Genomic DNA, 15,505 nt, shown 5'->3' on the forward strand with positions numbered 1-15,505 from the left:
GCGCAGGTACCGTTGTGCTACAGGGCTAGAGGTAATCGCATGTCTCCAGTTTTATTATAGGAATCACACGAATTACAAAATAGGAATCACAAACACCTAGCGAAAATTAGGTAACTGCAGCTAGGAACCTGTTTGCAATAGCTGAAATGTAACGGTTAGAAATTACTGAACGAGTTAACTAATTAACGTTTCCCTTGTTCCCCGAGCACTAAAATTCCCCAGGAGCGACCTTCATACGTCGCGAGCCAAGCTTTTTTAAATATTCCAGCTTACCTTCCCTGAAGCAGCTTCTGCATTAGTTTTAGCGCAAGGAGACATACGTTGGACAGGCTAACACGAGTAAACCGGCCAACACTGCAGGAAAAGCTCTTGTATAAACATATCTTTTGTGCTGATATTTACAGGATTAAACTATTTTATATATAAATAATTTATCATTGTGAAGGTAAGTTCCACTTCTGTAAAAGAGGGTAAAACATAAATGCTATTTTCCGCAAGAGAGCAATTTTTTTTTTATCAAAACCAAAATACATCACCATTATCGTGTTCACGTAAACCTAATATAAAAATACCAGCTTCAAATGTTTTTCGAAAGCTTTCATACGCTCACCACTACCGAGCAAGAATCTTGTCCATTCTTTCTTGTTTGTACCGTTGATCTTATTGGTTAAGGTGTTTGGTGAGGTCACAACCACGTGGCCTCGCGTGGGTCATTCTAATTCAGTCCGGTAGGGCGGCTTAACCCACAAGTCTTCCGGTCGGGTCTTTTATGTTCACCAGCCAACATACCAAGGAGCATGACGGACAAATAACTGACCATAAACTCTTGTAGTGATTTAATTTCCAATAAAACCAATCACAATAAACTGGAATTTGTTTTAAACGAACACCGGATAATAGGCTCGAGTAGCCGAGCGTCGGAACCAGTAACGACTTTGGCGAGGGCTCTCCCTCGTTATACTCAGGTTCAAGTTGGTTAAAGTTCCGTTAGTTGGCGCGGTTGCTCACAGTGTGCGATGCAGTAGAACTGAGCTTTGGGAATCTGCAATGACACGCTTCTTTGACCTGAAGCGATCGGGAAACCAAGGCCTTTGCCATTTGACGCGGGTGGGATCTAACGGGACGGCACAAGTACAGCTGAAACTGCAATACGCCAAAGTCATAGCCAGAAAAATTTGTATCAGCTAAGTATTGTGTAAAACGAGCAGTTACGCCGAGTTAAAACACAAAAGACAAAAGTACGTGGTCTTGCACTATACTCACTTTAGTATAAATAACCCCTGGTTCTGGATCAGTTTAGAAAAATCAATGCGCAGTTTACAGAAAGAGATGTTTAAAACTGATCGCAGTGTTTGTGACAGAACTTTAGTTTTACTCTGGTTTAATGTGTTTAATGTTGATTTTGAAATTGATTTTAAGCAATCTGCTTTGAAGCCAGGTGAGGACAATAGATCACTTGGGTAAAGAAATTTACGTAATGCATGCACCTATGTTTCCATGCCACAATATCCGCTTATGAGCGGTAATTTGAAGAAGCCGTGCCAGAAGTTATAACGCGCATTAGGGAGAGAGTTTTAGCCGAAGCCTGGTTCGGTGTCGTATGATTTCAATCCTTAAATTTGTAGCAATCTTCATCTCGTATAAATATTGTATCTTTTGATATTTTACAAATTCCGAGGATCTTGGTCGAGACACTATGAGTTTCCATCGCACCTTCACGGTTTCGTTTTAGACAGAGTCAGTCTCTCGAAGTTCCCCTTGAAAATAGAGCCCCTGGCTAGTAAATGGTAATTACAGCGAGGCTGGAGAAGAGCGCGGCTAAGAAATACATTACCCTAATAGAGACAAATTTAGCACAGTGTCAACAATGTAAACAATTTTACTTGTGAGTTATTAAATTTAGGCATCCACCTGAAGACATTTTCGTAGTAAACTGCTAAAACACTTGAGCGCTTGAGTGCCACATTAAGCGGAAATGCCACCCCGCAACTCGAATAGTCATTTTCGTCTAAACAGTGATATACTGGCCGGCCAAAACAATCATACGCTGACTGAGGGAGATGTAGCTAGGACTTACCTCTATTACCTTTGCAGTCACCGAGACGAACCGCATCTATTGCGCAGTAAGATGGGTGATTTTCACTGGCCCGTAGATTGCAGTTGAACTCAACCTGGAAAGTAACAGATGTCTTTTTTTTTGCCTGCATATATTTACCATTAAACAAATTCAGCTCTCGCTATCGGCACCACAGCGGTGACCTTCTGAAGGTCTTTTCAAGTATCGTTGGAAAAGAGCGCAGTATCTCCTTTATTCCAGGATTCAACTCCCAAATGAGTCCGTCCTTACTTACGTTGAAGAGATCAGTGTCTCTTCCGGACCACCGATCCCGTCATGACTGAGGAGAATTAGGTTAACTTCATCATGCGCCGTGTAAAGGAACAACTTTTCGCCGGTCTTGTACGCCATCCGCCAGACTGCGGCGGAATTCTGTCAGGAAGCTGCATGCGGAAGTAACCTACGGGAACCTATCCGCCATATGGTCAGCAAAGAATTTCGAAGAGTCCAGTCATCGTCCCAACTACCTCAAATAGCGACGTTTGCTGACGTCACCGTGACGAAGTACATCAGGTACTTGGCCTTTCCCAAGGGACGCCTCCAACTGCTCAACGCAAGAACCTACAGCAATAAACTACGCTGCTTGCGTTACGCCATCCTGCGTTCCAGCGAGGCTTTCCAAGACCCACACGACGCGTACAAGCTGTTACTGAACGACGCCCCTTGGTAGTCGCCCGTCCAGCCAGCAGCGAACGGCCCTCAAGCCCCAGTAAGTGCGACGCCTGAGGAGTGTGAACAATCGCCCACTATTCTTCCACTGCGGTGGTGTAGGCCACATTTTACGCCACTCTCCTTACAGATGCACCGGCCTGCGCGGCTTCGCCATAGACGCTCCACGATCGCGTCCTGGCAAATGACAGAAGAAATTGAGAACCACTTGCGCAGGGCAGAGTCACCAAGCGCCAGATTCGCGTCGGGTCGCAGGCACGTTCAAGGAAGTTCTCCTTGCCCCATGGGGGAACCTAAAAGCTGCATCCTTTGTAGGTGAGGTTGCTACATGTCGAACTAACGGAGATCATTCGGCAGCGACGGCGAATGACGTCACTGCAGCGCTTACAGAGCCGCTACGCACGACGACAGTATCCACGACGACATGACCAGGCCCATGCTGACACCGCCCATCGAAGTGACAGTGGTGTGCCCCGGCCGCGGCCGCAGTACAGAAAGGAGCGAAGATGGGACACCAAGCCCCCGTGCAATGCAAGGAAACGAACAAGTAACCTTGCAGTGTACATCGATTGCCGCACGGTTACTGCCTTAGTGGACACCAGAGCCAACTATTCTCTCGTCAGAGAACCGTTCGCCACTCAGCTGAAAAAAGTTACGACCACTTGACGTTATCCCGATAGTCCGCACCGCTCGTGGTAACCTTAATACACCATCCGGACGATGCAAACAAGTAAATGGAAGTAGTTACCCTACCAGCTTCGTAGTCGTACACCAATGTTGGCGCGACGTGATTTTGGGTACAGATTTTCTGAATGAACATCCGACGATCATCGACCTCTGATCTAAGCTGATCATGCTCTCGGCAAACAAAGCCGTGCCGGCTACGACAACTTCGACGCATCACGTCGCTCTCAACATCCTCGACGACGATTTGACCATACCACTCTGATCATGCATCATCTTCCCATTGGGTACAAAAGTAATCGAAATTGGCGAAGTTCGCGCCTAAGCAAGCATTAAGTTGTTACTTAATAGAGGACTTGGCATCGCTAGAAGCAACGTTCATTTTCACAATGAACAAGGTCAGGTGCTGATATCCAAATCCACGAAATATGCCAGCATCTCAACAAGAAAACAACAGTCCTCTTCTTCGGCGAATTAGCAGATATCAGAGACATATTCGTTCGCTCCTGACGAGCCCGTGAAAGGCAAAACTTACCAAGTGGTTCGATATCAATCCAGCACTACATCGAAACAGGCAAAGCTAGATACGGCCATTGTTCAAAATTACAGCGAGTGCTCTTCGTCACAATCGAAAGTGCTACAAACTCTACCCACGCACCGCATCGTCACGGAAGAACACGTCAGACCTCTGCACCATAGAGTCTACGTGTATGCTCGCGAGAACCATCAAAGTGCTCTTGGGTTGCCCAAGTCCTTTTTGGTAAAGACGAAATAGGGCACCCTTCGATTCTGCGTCGTCCACCACTTGAATAGCATAAAGAAAAAAGATGTCTACCCCCTGCCCCGAACCGGTGACACACTGGACTGGTGATCTTATAATCACCGCGCGTCGACGGAAAGCAGCTGAAAAGCTTGCGGGAGAATCAATGCCCAGATAGCGGCCCATTGTGTAGTGGACGGTTTTTCCGAATTCCCGAATGGCCGTAAGCATACGGGCGCGTGCGTTTAGCACTCCGACGAAGCTGCTTACTTCGTACCCAGTTTGAATTGGGGCGGATGCTGTGGAGCACCCGAGAACCTAAACCTAAGCTGCGGCCGGCCAGCTAATTGCTACCAGATGCATCGAGACCGCATGGCGGGTGCTCCATTGTGGAGGACTAGCGATAAGCCACGTCTGAATGGCAGCGGGCCAGTCGGGTGCCGTTGACGGAGGGCAATATTGCGCGTTCAACGCTGGTTTAATTCATAAGGACACAACGTGCCAACTGAGACTGAGAACTCATGTCTTAAGTATTTTTCACGGAACAGGCGAAGAGGGTCTAAAAAGGGAAGCGCTACCAAACTGAGCTGGGATGACCTGAGGCCCCAAGACGCAAGGGACGTTGTTGGAAAAGGGAGATGGGGAGAGCGAAATATCACCGGGAAGATGAAACAGGGCCGTTGTTCAACGATGGCGACTGAGCCTGTTTGTCAGCAATAATTGCTTGATTCTTGGGCAAAACAAATGTCAAAAAATGCCAGGAAAAATGCGGCAAGTCGAGAATTAAAACCGAAATTAGTGTATTGCAATTGTGTGCCATGTAAGCTATGGCATGATATACGACTTGACGTTAAAGCCTAATGTTAAAGTGTTAATCACCATGAACTAAGTAGAACTAATTATTTCACAGCGGCAATTAGTGTAGAGCAGTCATACCCGTTAGACGCTTTTCAATGGTATATCACCAGCCGTTATAGCATGGAGTTACATTTTAATTCAATGTTATCATTTACCGTCAATTTATTAACACCTAAAAACAAGGACTAATTGCCTGAAAACCGTTGCACAAGCGATATCCATGGCAAGCCGGGAACTACGACCGACAATTAGTGCATTGCAATCGTGCGTCATATAAGCAAGCCGTGACACACGACTTGACGTTGCAGTCTATTGTAAAAGTGTTAATCACAATAAACTAATTGGAAGTTGTTATTTAAAAGCAGCAATAGTGTAGAGCAGTCGTACCCGGTAAATGCTCTCTAATGATTCATGACCAGGCGTTATAGTATGGAGTTTATTTTTAATAAAAGTAATATTTACCGTCAATTAACACCTAACAACAATTAAGAAGAAAAAGATTGGCATGCAGCGCATTTCGCAAGTATTCACCGATTATGTCTAGTAGCTTACTGGTATCGCTCAAGAGGTAAGTACATAACAGTTTCATCTTACCTGTACTCACCTATAAGGCTGAACGTGGAGACTAATGAAAAGGGTTCTACTTAAGTTAAGGACAACGCTGACGGCTACGGAACGAAAAATGGTAGGTGTAACTTTAAGAAAGAGAAAGCGTGCAGAGTGGGTCAGAGAAATAACTCAAAATACTGACATTTTAGTGGAAATCAAAAGAAATGCGCGTGGGCAGGACATCTAGTGCGAAGAGAGGATAACCGATGGTCACTTAGGGTAACAAACTGGATTTCAAGGAAAGGAATGGTTAGCAGGGGGCGGCAGTAAGTTAGGTGGGCAGATAAGGTTACGAAGTTCCCAGGGGTCAAGTGGATGCTGCTAGCATAGGAGTGGGTTATTTGAAGGATTATGGGAGAGGCCTTCGCCCAGCAGCAGGTATAGGCCATTTCACGATCCTGGGGAAACCGATTTGACTGGTCGGTTAAGGGGGGAAATCGTTAACATTTTCCTGTGCTGCGATAGCAGCCCAACTGCCCAATGTGGCAGCACCTATCACCCCTCTGTAAAATCGTTTATAGTCAGGCGGATGACGACGGTGATGATGAATTATCAGCTGCAAATAGTCAAGTGCACTTACATTCGACATGAGCTTTCCATTGGTATAACAATTGTGGTGTTGTACTTCAAACAACACAGAGCTGCCCGGCTACTGCGAACACTTTCTCTTCGGACATTGTATTCAGCCAGTTAACTCTAGGCATTGTACTTCAGCCAAATAATGCTAGACATGAAAACAACGCATCGGCAAACGATACTTCCTATTAGAAATTTTATTTTTGTTTAATTACAAAGCGGTGATTTTCCCAATAGAAACACGTAAAGTTCTAATCAGGTAATACGAAAAAATTGTCCTTTTACCCAAGCCTGGTGTAAATATATAGAGTGCCCTCGTAAGCTGGTTATTAACATGGTGGCCCACCAAGCTTGACGGCCGTTTTTGGACAATATAGGGAACCCTGGCTTCAGATGTCACTACCACGGCGGGCGCCGCCGGCACCATGTAGATCCGTACATATCCCACTTGTCAACTCTCGTCTATGTTACAAAGACGCTATGAGCTATGGTTATTATAATTAACCCACCTCAAGCCACTATCTGAAATTTGTGCGTGTTGTCTGGATTACAAATTTTCGCGGCGCGTCGATGTAACCAGCATTACCTAATTACGTTATTTAATTAACTCATGGCGTTACTCGCTATCCTCCGCAACAGCACAGGAACAACATGCATGAATAAAACTATGAGCTTCCTCACAATCTGTACTTTGTTTATACCAGTACGCACGCATTCCAGGAGAAGAATAATCTAGACGTTCCATGGATTAGACAGCCAATTTTTGTTTTGTGATATAATGAATGCGGTGATATTTCGATGTTTGTAAAGACAGCGAAGAAGTAAAGGGGGGGGGTGATAATTAACGTCATGGTTTCCTTTAAAGAAATCAGTAACGGAACAACACACATTTTATAGCGGTAGCGTACGTTTAAAAAAATGTATTACGACAAAAGAGAGAAATACTGTTAGCTTCATCCACACAGAAAAAATAAAAAGATATTTCTTAGGATTCATCTAATCATGACCGCATGCACATTCGTAAATTTCATTTGGTTTTAGCGCTATTCTTACCTTAAAATCACTTTCCGCATTGAACGCAATGTCCACTGGAGTCCAGGCATCCCTCAGTAGCTCCTCAGATCTTCTCAACCAGACTAAGTAATATCTCGGGGCTTGCAAAGAAAAAAGAAGGGTTTAACTTCTAAGGTTTTTGTAACAATCACACTTCTCAGTAGCCGGCAACACAAATGGCTTCGGAATTGAGCTGAAGCTTTTGTGCACTAGAATACATTACAATGGCCAGACTACTCCTTCCCGCGTGACGCTGCAGGTATGAAGAGCAAAGCAGAGCAGCAATGGGGGCTAGTTGGTTTACCAGAGCCGCTGCGGCGCTGCAGTCGACCTCAAGTGAAGGACCATTTCATAAATACAGTTTAAGTAGCAGAATTGATGCCTGGTTCATTAATAGATTGATGCTACTCCAGAGTAATTCATGTTCGGTATTTGCTTTATTTAGGCACTATGTCTTTCAAACTAGAATAAACAAAAAGCATTAGTTGTTCTTGCTTCGTTCGCCATCTATTTTCCTGGCTATCATTGTTACCGCGCTACTTTTTTTAAAGTAGCAAATCAAAGCGGGTTGTTCTATCAGCTATGGGAGAAATAATCATAATTGCATCATTTTAAATTTGCAGGGAACGTAGCCCATGTCAGATCCACACGCATAGGTGCGCCTTTTATACGCATGGTAAGAACCGAGAGAGGGAGATAAAATAAAAGACCTACACTGGTTCACTCATTCGGAAAAATTACAGTTTACTGAGTCTACGTTTCTAATTGTGGCCAACAACGCCAGTAGCGCTGAAAGCATCCGGCTGCTTTGAACGGGTACAGACAACCAGAACATAATCATTGCGGCTTAGATTGCGGTCAAAGAGATCGTTTAATGTGTTTCAGGAAAGTAATAAGACCGCATATGACGTTTGCTGGTAGGAAGAAATAAGTTTGTAATGCTATATCGCTTTACTTTGCCCCAACAGTGTCGCCTCGATCGTTCCGAACTGTGCACTGAAGGAACACATATACATTAGAAATTTGAACATCAGCGGGCCTCTATAGCATGCTTAATAACGCCTAAAACGTACAACACGCAGATTTCTGAGCGTACGTGGCGCCGTTGCGCTGCTGCCTTGTCGAGAGATTTTGTAGTAGAGTTTTCCGAAGTCACGACGAATCTTATACAAGCAGAATTATCGCTGTGACCTTTCACTCATGCCCCCCCCCCCCCCCCCCCACCCCCCCCCGCGATGGTGCAGTGGTTAGGGTGTTCGAATGCTGTGTCCAAGGCTGCGGGATCGAATCCCGGCCATGGCGGCCGCTTTTCAGTGGAGTAGAAAAGCAAGGTGCCGTGTGCTGTGCGATGCCAGTTGATGTTAAAGAGCTCCGGGTTATCTGAATTTCCGGAGCCCTCCACTGCGAAGTTTCTCATTGACTAAGTCGCTTTGGGATGTTAACCCCAAAAATTAAACTAGCTTTTCACTAAGGCAAAGCGGCTTCCAGACACATACTGACCCCTGTTTGTAGTCTGCATCATGTCCTCAGAATTGTTAGCATCGGACGTCAGTGCGCCCTTGGTCTATATGCGCAGACAAGCGAGTCTGCCAGTTTTCTCTACGCGCCGAAGGTAGGAAGTGACGTTAAGGTTGTGTTTGTCAGAGACATGAGGCCGCACAGCGTCGAAAGCTGTTGTGGGCTTCCTAGTACACACACGTTGCAGTTTAGTTGTCCTAGATGTCTCTCAGACGGCGGTGTTACAGGTCAAGACCACGCGCCCAAGAATGGCATGCTATATGCCTTGTGCTCAGCATCGACATACATGAAAATCATGTCCGCCACAATTTTTTGCTTGTGACACTGTGTAAATTCGTTGACCTGGAAAGAATACACCATTCGTTGTTGGCTTGTAAGGTTGTATGGTTGTAGGATACGAATAACTGCGCGAGAACCGCTGCAATGTCAGATGGAAATGTTCGTCCTTCAGAGTAATGGGCAAATTCGTTTTTGGTACCGATGAAGGGAAGGGGCGGCGGCCTGCGCAAATTTGCTGAAAGGGCTTGCTTTGATAATGCATGAGGATTTAGCACCTAGCTAGTCAGGTCGCAGGCGCATTGCGTCGGCAACACTCGTAGCGTGCTATCACATAAAGCGAAATGTCGGAAGCTAGCCGCAGCCAAACATACTTCCTTTGAGTTTCGTGCAGCAAGCATGCTAAGCCAGAATACTCTGCTGTAAGAAGCTTACAATGAAAAGCCTGCAAGATTTCTCCTCCAAAATGTTTCGGGCACAAGATTTATGATTCTGTTCAGCGCGGGGTTCTTCAAAGGCCTTATTATTGTAAAGTACTATTCGCGCGACCTGTTGTACAAAGTGGTCCAGGCGGATGCCTTTTTTATTTTTATTTTAAAGCTTACGAAGCGCTATAACTCACACACGAGGACGTCGTTGTGTAACATGAAGGACGACAACTGACGCTTGAACACTGCAAGGAGAGAAAGGGTCACGTCTTTCGGGTAATTCATTGTATATTATAACCCAAGACCTGAACAACACTGTCATGTGACACTGCTGGCGCTTTCCGCCCCAAGAAGACTTCGGCGTCGTCTTCCTCCGATAATGCGTCTTGTAGGTAATTGTGATAAGTGGTCAGAGTCGGGGGCTTGCGGCCAGAATTGTAGACAACAATCACATCGAATTCATCATTGCCCAGGCTCTATCGAGCAAAGCGGCCTGAATGATACTGCAAATTTTTCCAGGCGCCCCATACAATGGTGGTCTCTCAAGACCTTCAATGTTCAGTTGTACGGGGGGGGGGGGGGGGGGGGGGTCAAAATTTTAGTCTAGTCTCAATCATGGCAAGACATTCTTTAAGGGCCGTCGAAATGTTGCCTTTGACATCGCAATGGAAAGGGTAAGAGCATGCAACACTTTCTCTGGTCCGCGACATTTTTGAACGAAAATAGCGCCTGGTCCACGCTGCTTGCTGCAAAATGAATTTCAATCTCAGCGTTTTCATCGTTTCCGAGGACAGGAGATGTGAGCGGAGCCTAAACTCCTTTAGGTTTTTTCCTTGTTGGGATTCTCATTTAAAATGTCACAGCTGCTTATGGAACAAGGGCCAAAAGTTCGGCAATGGGTTAAAGTTCGTGATTAACCGTCTGTAATAAGTGCAGAGTCTGAATAATCTGTGCACAGTTTTATGTCAACTGGCTGGAAAAACTGTATCTTATATGTTTTCCACTGGTTCTTGACGAACTGTAGCCATAAATACGGTATGTCTTAGCAGAAAAGCTTCTCTTAGGTGAAGCGGCATCTTCGGTTTCCAACCTTAGAGCTGATAACTTGATTGCGTCCAGAGCTCTATGTAGCTATTTCAGGTTCTCTTCAAAATTTAAAGAGAAGTCAAAGACATCGCCTTAGTAGCGCAGACAAATTTGCCAGTTAATGCCTGCCAGTAAAGCATCCGTTACTCACTGGAACTTCGGTGGTGTAGAGCACGGGCCCAGTGACTTCACATTCAAACAAGAGAAGCCATTTGATATGTGATGAAAGTCGTGTTCTCAGAAGCTCTTTCGTAGAACTCAATTCGACCTTAAGCTTTCATCAGGTCTAACTATAGAAAGTGTTTAGTGCTGCGGAGCCCGTTCAGTGTGTAGTCATTACTTAGAAGGGAGTAGAAATCTTTCTTTGTTATGGCGTTCAAGCGGCGATCATCGACACAGGAGCTCCGGTTTGCTGCTTTTGTCGACGAGACAGCATTTTTTGCCTCACGCTTCGTGTAAACATAAAATGTTCTTCGCACTGACGAACGAAATCATGTCACCATCAGGAATGACGCTACCATCCAAACAGAATAGCTTCCTTGTCCAAGGCGAGAGAGCACCATACTATCATTGCTTTTTTTTATGTCTTGTCAGCTTAGGTATCGCCACGAAATTAGATAAGTACGCAAAAGTACATAAAACTATACTATTCACGTAGCCGGTCACCCCTCGTGTAAAACTCCAACACACGTTGCGCTGGGCTCTAAACATCTTCGTCTTCATGAAGTTCCAACAGCAAAACATTTTCGCGCTCGGCTGTGTAATCGTCTTCCGCTTGAAGATGACGATGTGCATGGTTGTGCCGCCAGTACTGAAGCTAAGGTCGGAGACGCAACAGGAACATAAATGTGCGAAAGGCAACTAGAACAACCTGGAAATTCGTGTTAGATCTAACCGCATGTTCCGCTATATACAACGCGACAAAGCCACCTGTGAAAGCTGTGAGTGCGCCCAAAGAGAAAGAAGTCAGCGGCATTACCTAGATGCTTCGATGCGTTAAAAGCAAATTGATAAGGCCACTGTAATTAAGCCAGCTGTTAGTTGCGAGAAATAAAGACTACAATAGTTCGCGACAACATTCATTGTGGTCATCATAAAAGCTGTCGATAATCCTTTAGAACTGGTTCCTTACTTTAAGTCGGTGGTTAAAAATCATCTGATGAAAAATTTCAGGATTCTTGGCATACGGGTATCAGGTGTCCTAATCAAAACACAAAGAAAAACTTTAAACTCGTACCTCTCACCGTTACACTCAACGTATTTACGGCGTCGAATCCCGGCCTGGCATATGGAACATAGTAGTGAAATCGCAGGCATTGAATGCCTTTCCGGCCGGACAGGACTGGGGATGACAATGTGCCTATGGCGGAACGATTCCTCATCGCCGTCATGTGCACAAATCCACCTGCGAGAAAGCATACCACACCGCATTTAGGAGGCCCAGCGCCACTATTACGTCAAAACTATACATTACTAGGAACGTTTTCATTACATGTGTTGAAATACGGACACCGATAAAGAAAGAAACAAACCCATTATAATTTCGCCATTTTTAGCTGCTGCTATGGATTTCGTGTAGGGATTCTTTAAATCTATCTGGGAATACATGACAAAACAAGGACAATGAATAACCGCCTAAGAAAACATAGCTAAGTATTTGCAGATGTCTGCAAATCGAAGCCCTGGAAGCACTGAAGTGACTCAAATCCTTAAGCTATGCATGCTTTTATGCATAGGTAATAAGAAATGCGGTAATAATGTGCTACCTACGTTGAAACTTAGATCCCAGAAGTTCATCTGTGACCTAAAAAAGCGTGGTTGTAGGCCACTTGGTGGAAGAGACCTATAATAAATACGAACTCAGATGTACAAATAATGAAGCTTTTCGAGTTTCTTTGTTTCTTTTTGCCTGCACCTCGGCTGCTTTTTTTGTTTTAGAAGACATTCACAAGAGCTGATTGCTTTGTCGCGAATCCAGTGATACAAATTTCATGATTATTTTGCTGGTGCTGAAGGGGTAGCCATTCTTGTAACTTATAATTGCAGCAGATCCTCGAGATAAAACCTTGTAGTGGGGCTCCAGCAGCATATATAGAACGCATACATTAGAAAATTTGTACCATTACTGATGTATTACGAGGGACCATGGTACAGTACAAAATAAAATCTTTTGGACAGTATGGTCTTAACGCGACAACATTAAAGCAGCGCTTTTCACTAAAAACCCATGGTACTCAGCGCTGCGACCATCGAAAATCATAAATCTAGAACAAAAAATAGGAATAAGTGAACAGAAATGTGATAAACGTGTGTATTTTGGGCATCGAACAGCCAGGCGTACACGCTAATCACTTCTCACAAAGTCTTACTTTTTTTTTATGCCAAAGACTTTTACGCGGAATTCTTACCTACGAGCCATAAAATAAGATGTGTCGTGGAATAGTAGGATAGTATGTCGTGTACTGTAATTTGTGTATGAATACCAGGGAGAAGGAGCTATAAGAATCAACAGTTACGACGATGCTTAGAAGCCACTTTGAAATTTTGACAGAGGTAATAAATTACGCAAAAAAAAATAAAAGTACGCTGAATGAATTCGAAGGGTGCATAAAATAATCTATGTGGACAAGACAACGTATTACTTATGAACACGCAATCCCGCTTCTAATAGCATTGAACCATATTTTTCTGAGAAGACACCATAAGTAATTTCCGATAGTTTAAAACCTTATGATGCCGTAATTGAATGCCCATAGATACAGGTTTGCATGTCGTGTTTGTGAGTTGTTACAGATAAATATGTCTTTACTTTAAAAATTTAGGAGCATTTCGTGCAGGCTTGTAAAAGTGAAGATTCCGCAAAGTATTTGCTGCGGTCAGTGACAGAATGCAGCAAACAGGGCGCAGATAAGAATGATGTCAAAACATATATCCGACGTAATAAATTCTATATCATGTAGCCATGTCTAACATTTCAAATAATTACCATTTCACATAAGTGGGATAGCAGCACTGCTAGAGATAATTTTTTCTCACAGAGTTTAGACGTGCGCCGTGCACTACCCTAATAGCGAAGGAGCCGAAAGCAGAGGCAGGGAAACAAGTTGAGCTGTACCCAAGTAAAATCCAATTGCCTAAGCGACAACAGGGGGATGCGATTATTGATCCTAGCGGCTAAGTTGTTTTACCCACAAAGTTCAGACAAAATAATAGAATTTCAGAAGTGCAGTAACGGAGCTTTTCGAGTTGTTTTTGCTGCCTTCACCGAGGATGTTTATTTTTTTTTCTCATTTGGAGGCATGCCCACGAGCTGATTGCCTTTTCTCACCTCCAGTGATAAAAAGGTTATATGTGTTTTTATGGTGCCGGATGGCGTGTAATGGCTACAATTGGTAATTGGAAATGTGATGAAGTTGCATAAATTGTTGTCTGCATTTCAATAATTATTCACTAAGTTCAGCGCTTGTCCTTTCGTCTATGTGCATTCTCTTGTGAATCCGTTTGTTTTGCTGACCCTTCATGCGATAAATGATCGACTAGCCCGCACCTGCTGATTGTTCAGTTCAGTCACAACTTATTACGAATGCGCACTTTCTCCGATAATATTTTCTGAATTTTAGGTTATGGCAAATGCTTTTCGGAACAACGAGCCATATACGTTATTCAATAAAATGCGTAATAACGGAAGAGTCACTCATTTGAGACGTTTAGCTCAGCCTTCTTACAACCAGCGGAGCTGAGCGAAGCAGCGGATACACTAGCGAAACGTCGCGCGTGACAAAACTAGCTCGACGGATCCGTCCCCCGCTCAGGCGGATAAGATAAGCGCACTCGATATCCCAGACACGCCCGCACGCGCTTCGCATGGCGCCTCTAGAGAGAACATTCCAAATGGGTGTAAAAATATAAAGCTCTCTGTTAACGTCCACCTATGGCAGCCGCGTGACTGCACATAGAAAGCCGTATAGCTTTTCTAAATAGCAGTATGGCTTCGCAGCGATCAAAGTTAGCGAGAAGCTCCTTCGCTGTTAACTGGGATCTTTTAAACATGTAGTTATGTACTGCAGAACGTCGAACATAACAAAGCGATTTTTTGGAGTAAAAACAACCTTTTATAAGGTCAACAGTCTGGCGAAATGCGAAACGTACCTTGCAGTGTGCCTGTAGAGTAGTCAGGTGAAAGAAGCGTTTTTCTGTCGCTGTCTTCGAGTGACCATTTCTGTCCGCCGCTGCCGAGGTCGTAGCCGCAGGTGTCGCCCCAGTCAAAGTCGCAGGAAGCATTCTTAGGCTCTGAAGAAAACAAAGAATGTACCCGTTCGGCCTTCTGTATCAATGCTCTGACTAGGGTAGCAAAATGTTTCCCGGGGGCCATAATATAATCGATGATGGCGTTTTCGGCTTAATGGCCAATATATCACAGGCACGGCCCTACAGGTGTTAGTCTGCAAGTGGCATGAAGATGTACTCATTGCTCGGCGTATTGTGCGATGTCGAGAGACCATATCGCGTGGCAGAAACTGTTAAAATTGAAATCAAACCAGGGCCCTTGGGCTATCAGTGAGACAAGCTACTCTAAGCCATGCACGCGCTTCCGTATGACTTGGTTAAAGCGGTGCATTAGAGATATCCCTATCACCTAGTCTATGACATAATTCGATATATTACACCTGTATTCTAATCAATTTCAAAAATATATTACGGGCAGAAATTAAAGGCTTAGAGCTGAAGCCAACGGCCATGTGAATACACGTAGATGGGCCTCCGCAAGAGGAGCCGCATAGGAGTGTCATCATATATCGTGTCACACCCTCAACGCCTGGGTTTATGCATCCTTTCATACCATATTTTCTTAGCACTTCACTTCCTTGCACC

At 44.5% G+C, this 15,505-nt stretch overlaps 1 protein-coding gene across 1 annotated transcript in view; it reads right to left on the bottom strand.

Annotated features, from left to right (window-relative positions):
• The window catches only part of LOC146193380 (MAM and LDL-receptor class A domain-containing protein 1-like), a 205,173-nt gene that overhangs the window by 175,016 nt on the left and 14,652 nt on the right, over nt 1-15,505 (bottom strand). Inside the window, exons 5-8 of the mRNA XM_084600534.1 lie at nt 14,783-14,923; nt 11,871-12,038; nt 7,326-7,426; nt 2,078-2,171 (exon numbers count right to left, since the gene is read on the bottom strand). Coding sequence (XP_084456660.1) covers nt 2,078-2,171; nt 7,326-7,426; nt 11,871-12,038; nt 14,783-14,923 — 504 coding nt within the window. The remainder of the gene's footprint in view (nt 1-2,077; nt 2,172-7,325; nt 7,427-11,870; nt 12,039-14,782; nt 14,924-15,505) is intronic.

This window comes from Amblyomma maculatum, chromosome 4, assembly GCF_055883805.1.
Source record: "Amblyomma maculatum isolate TAMU_Amacu chromosome 4, ASM5588380v1, whole genome shotgun sequence".
Classification (NCBI taxonomy): Eukaryota; Metazoa; Arthropoda; class Arachnida; order Ixodida; family Ixodidae; genus Amblyomma; species Amblyomma maculatum.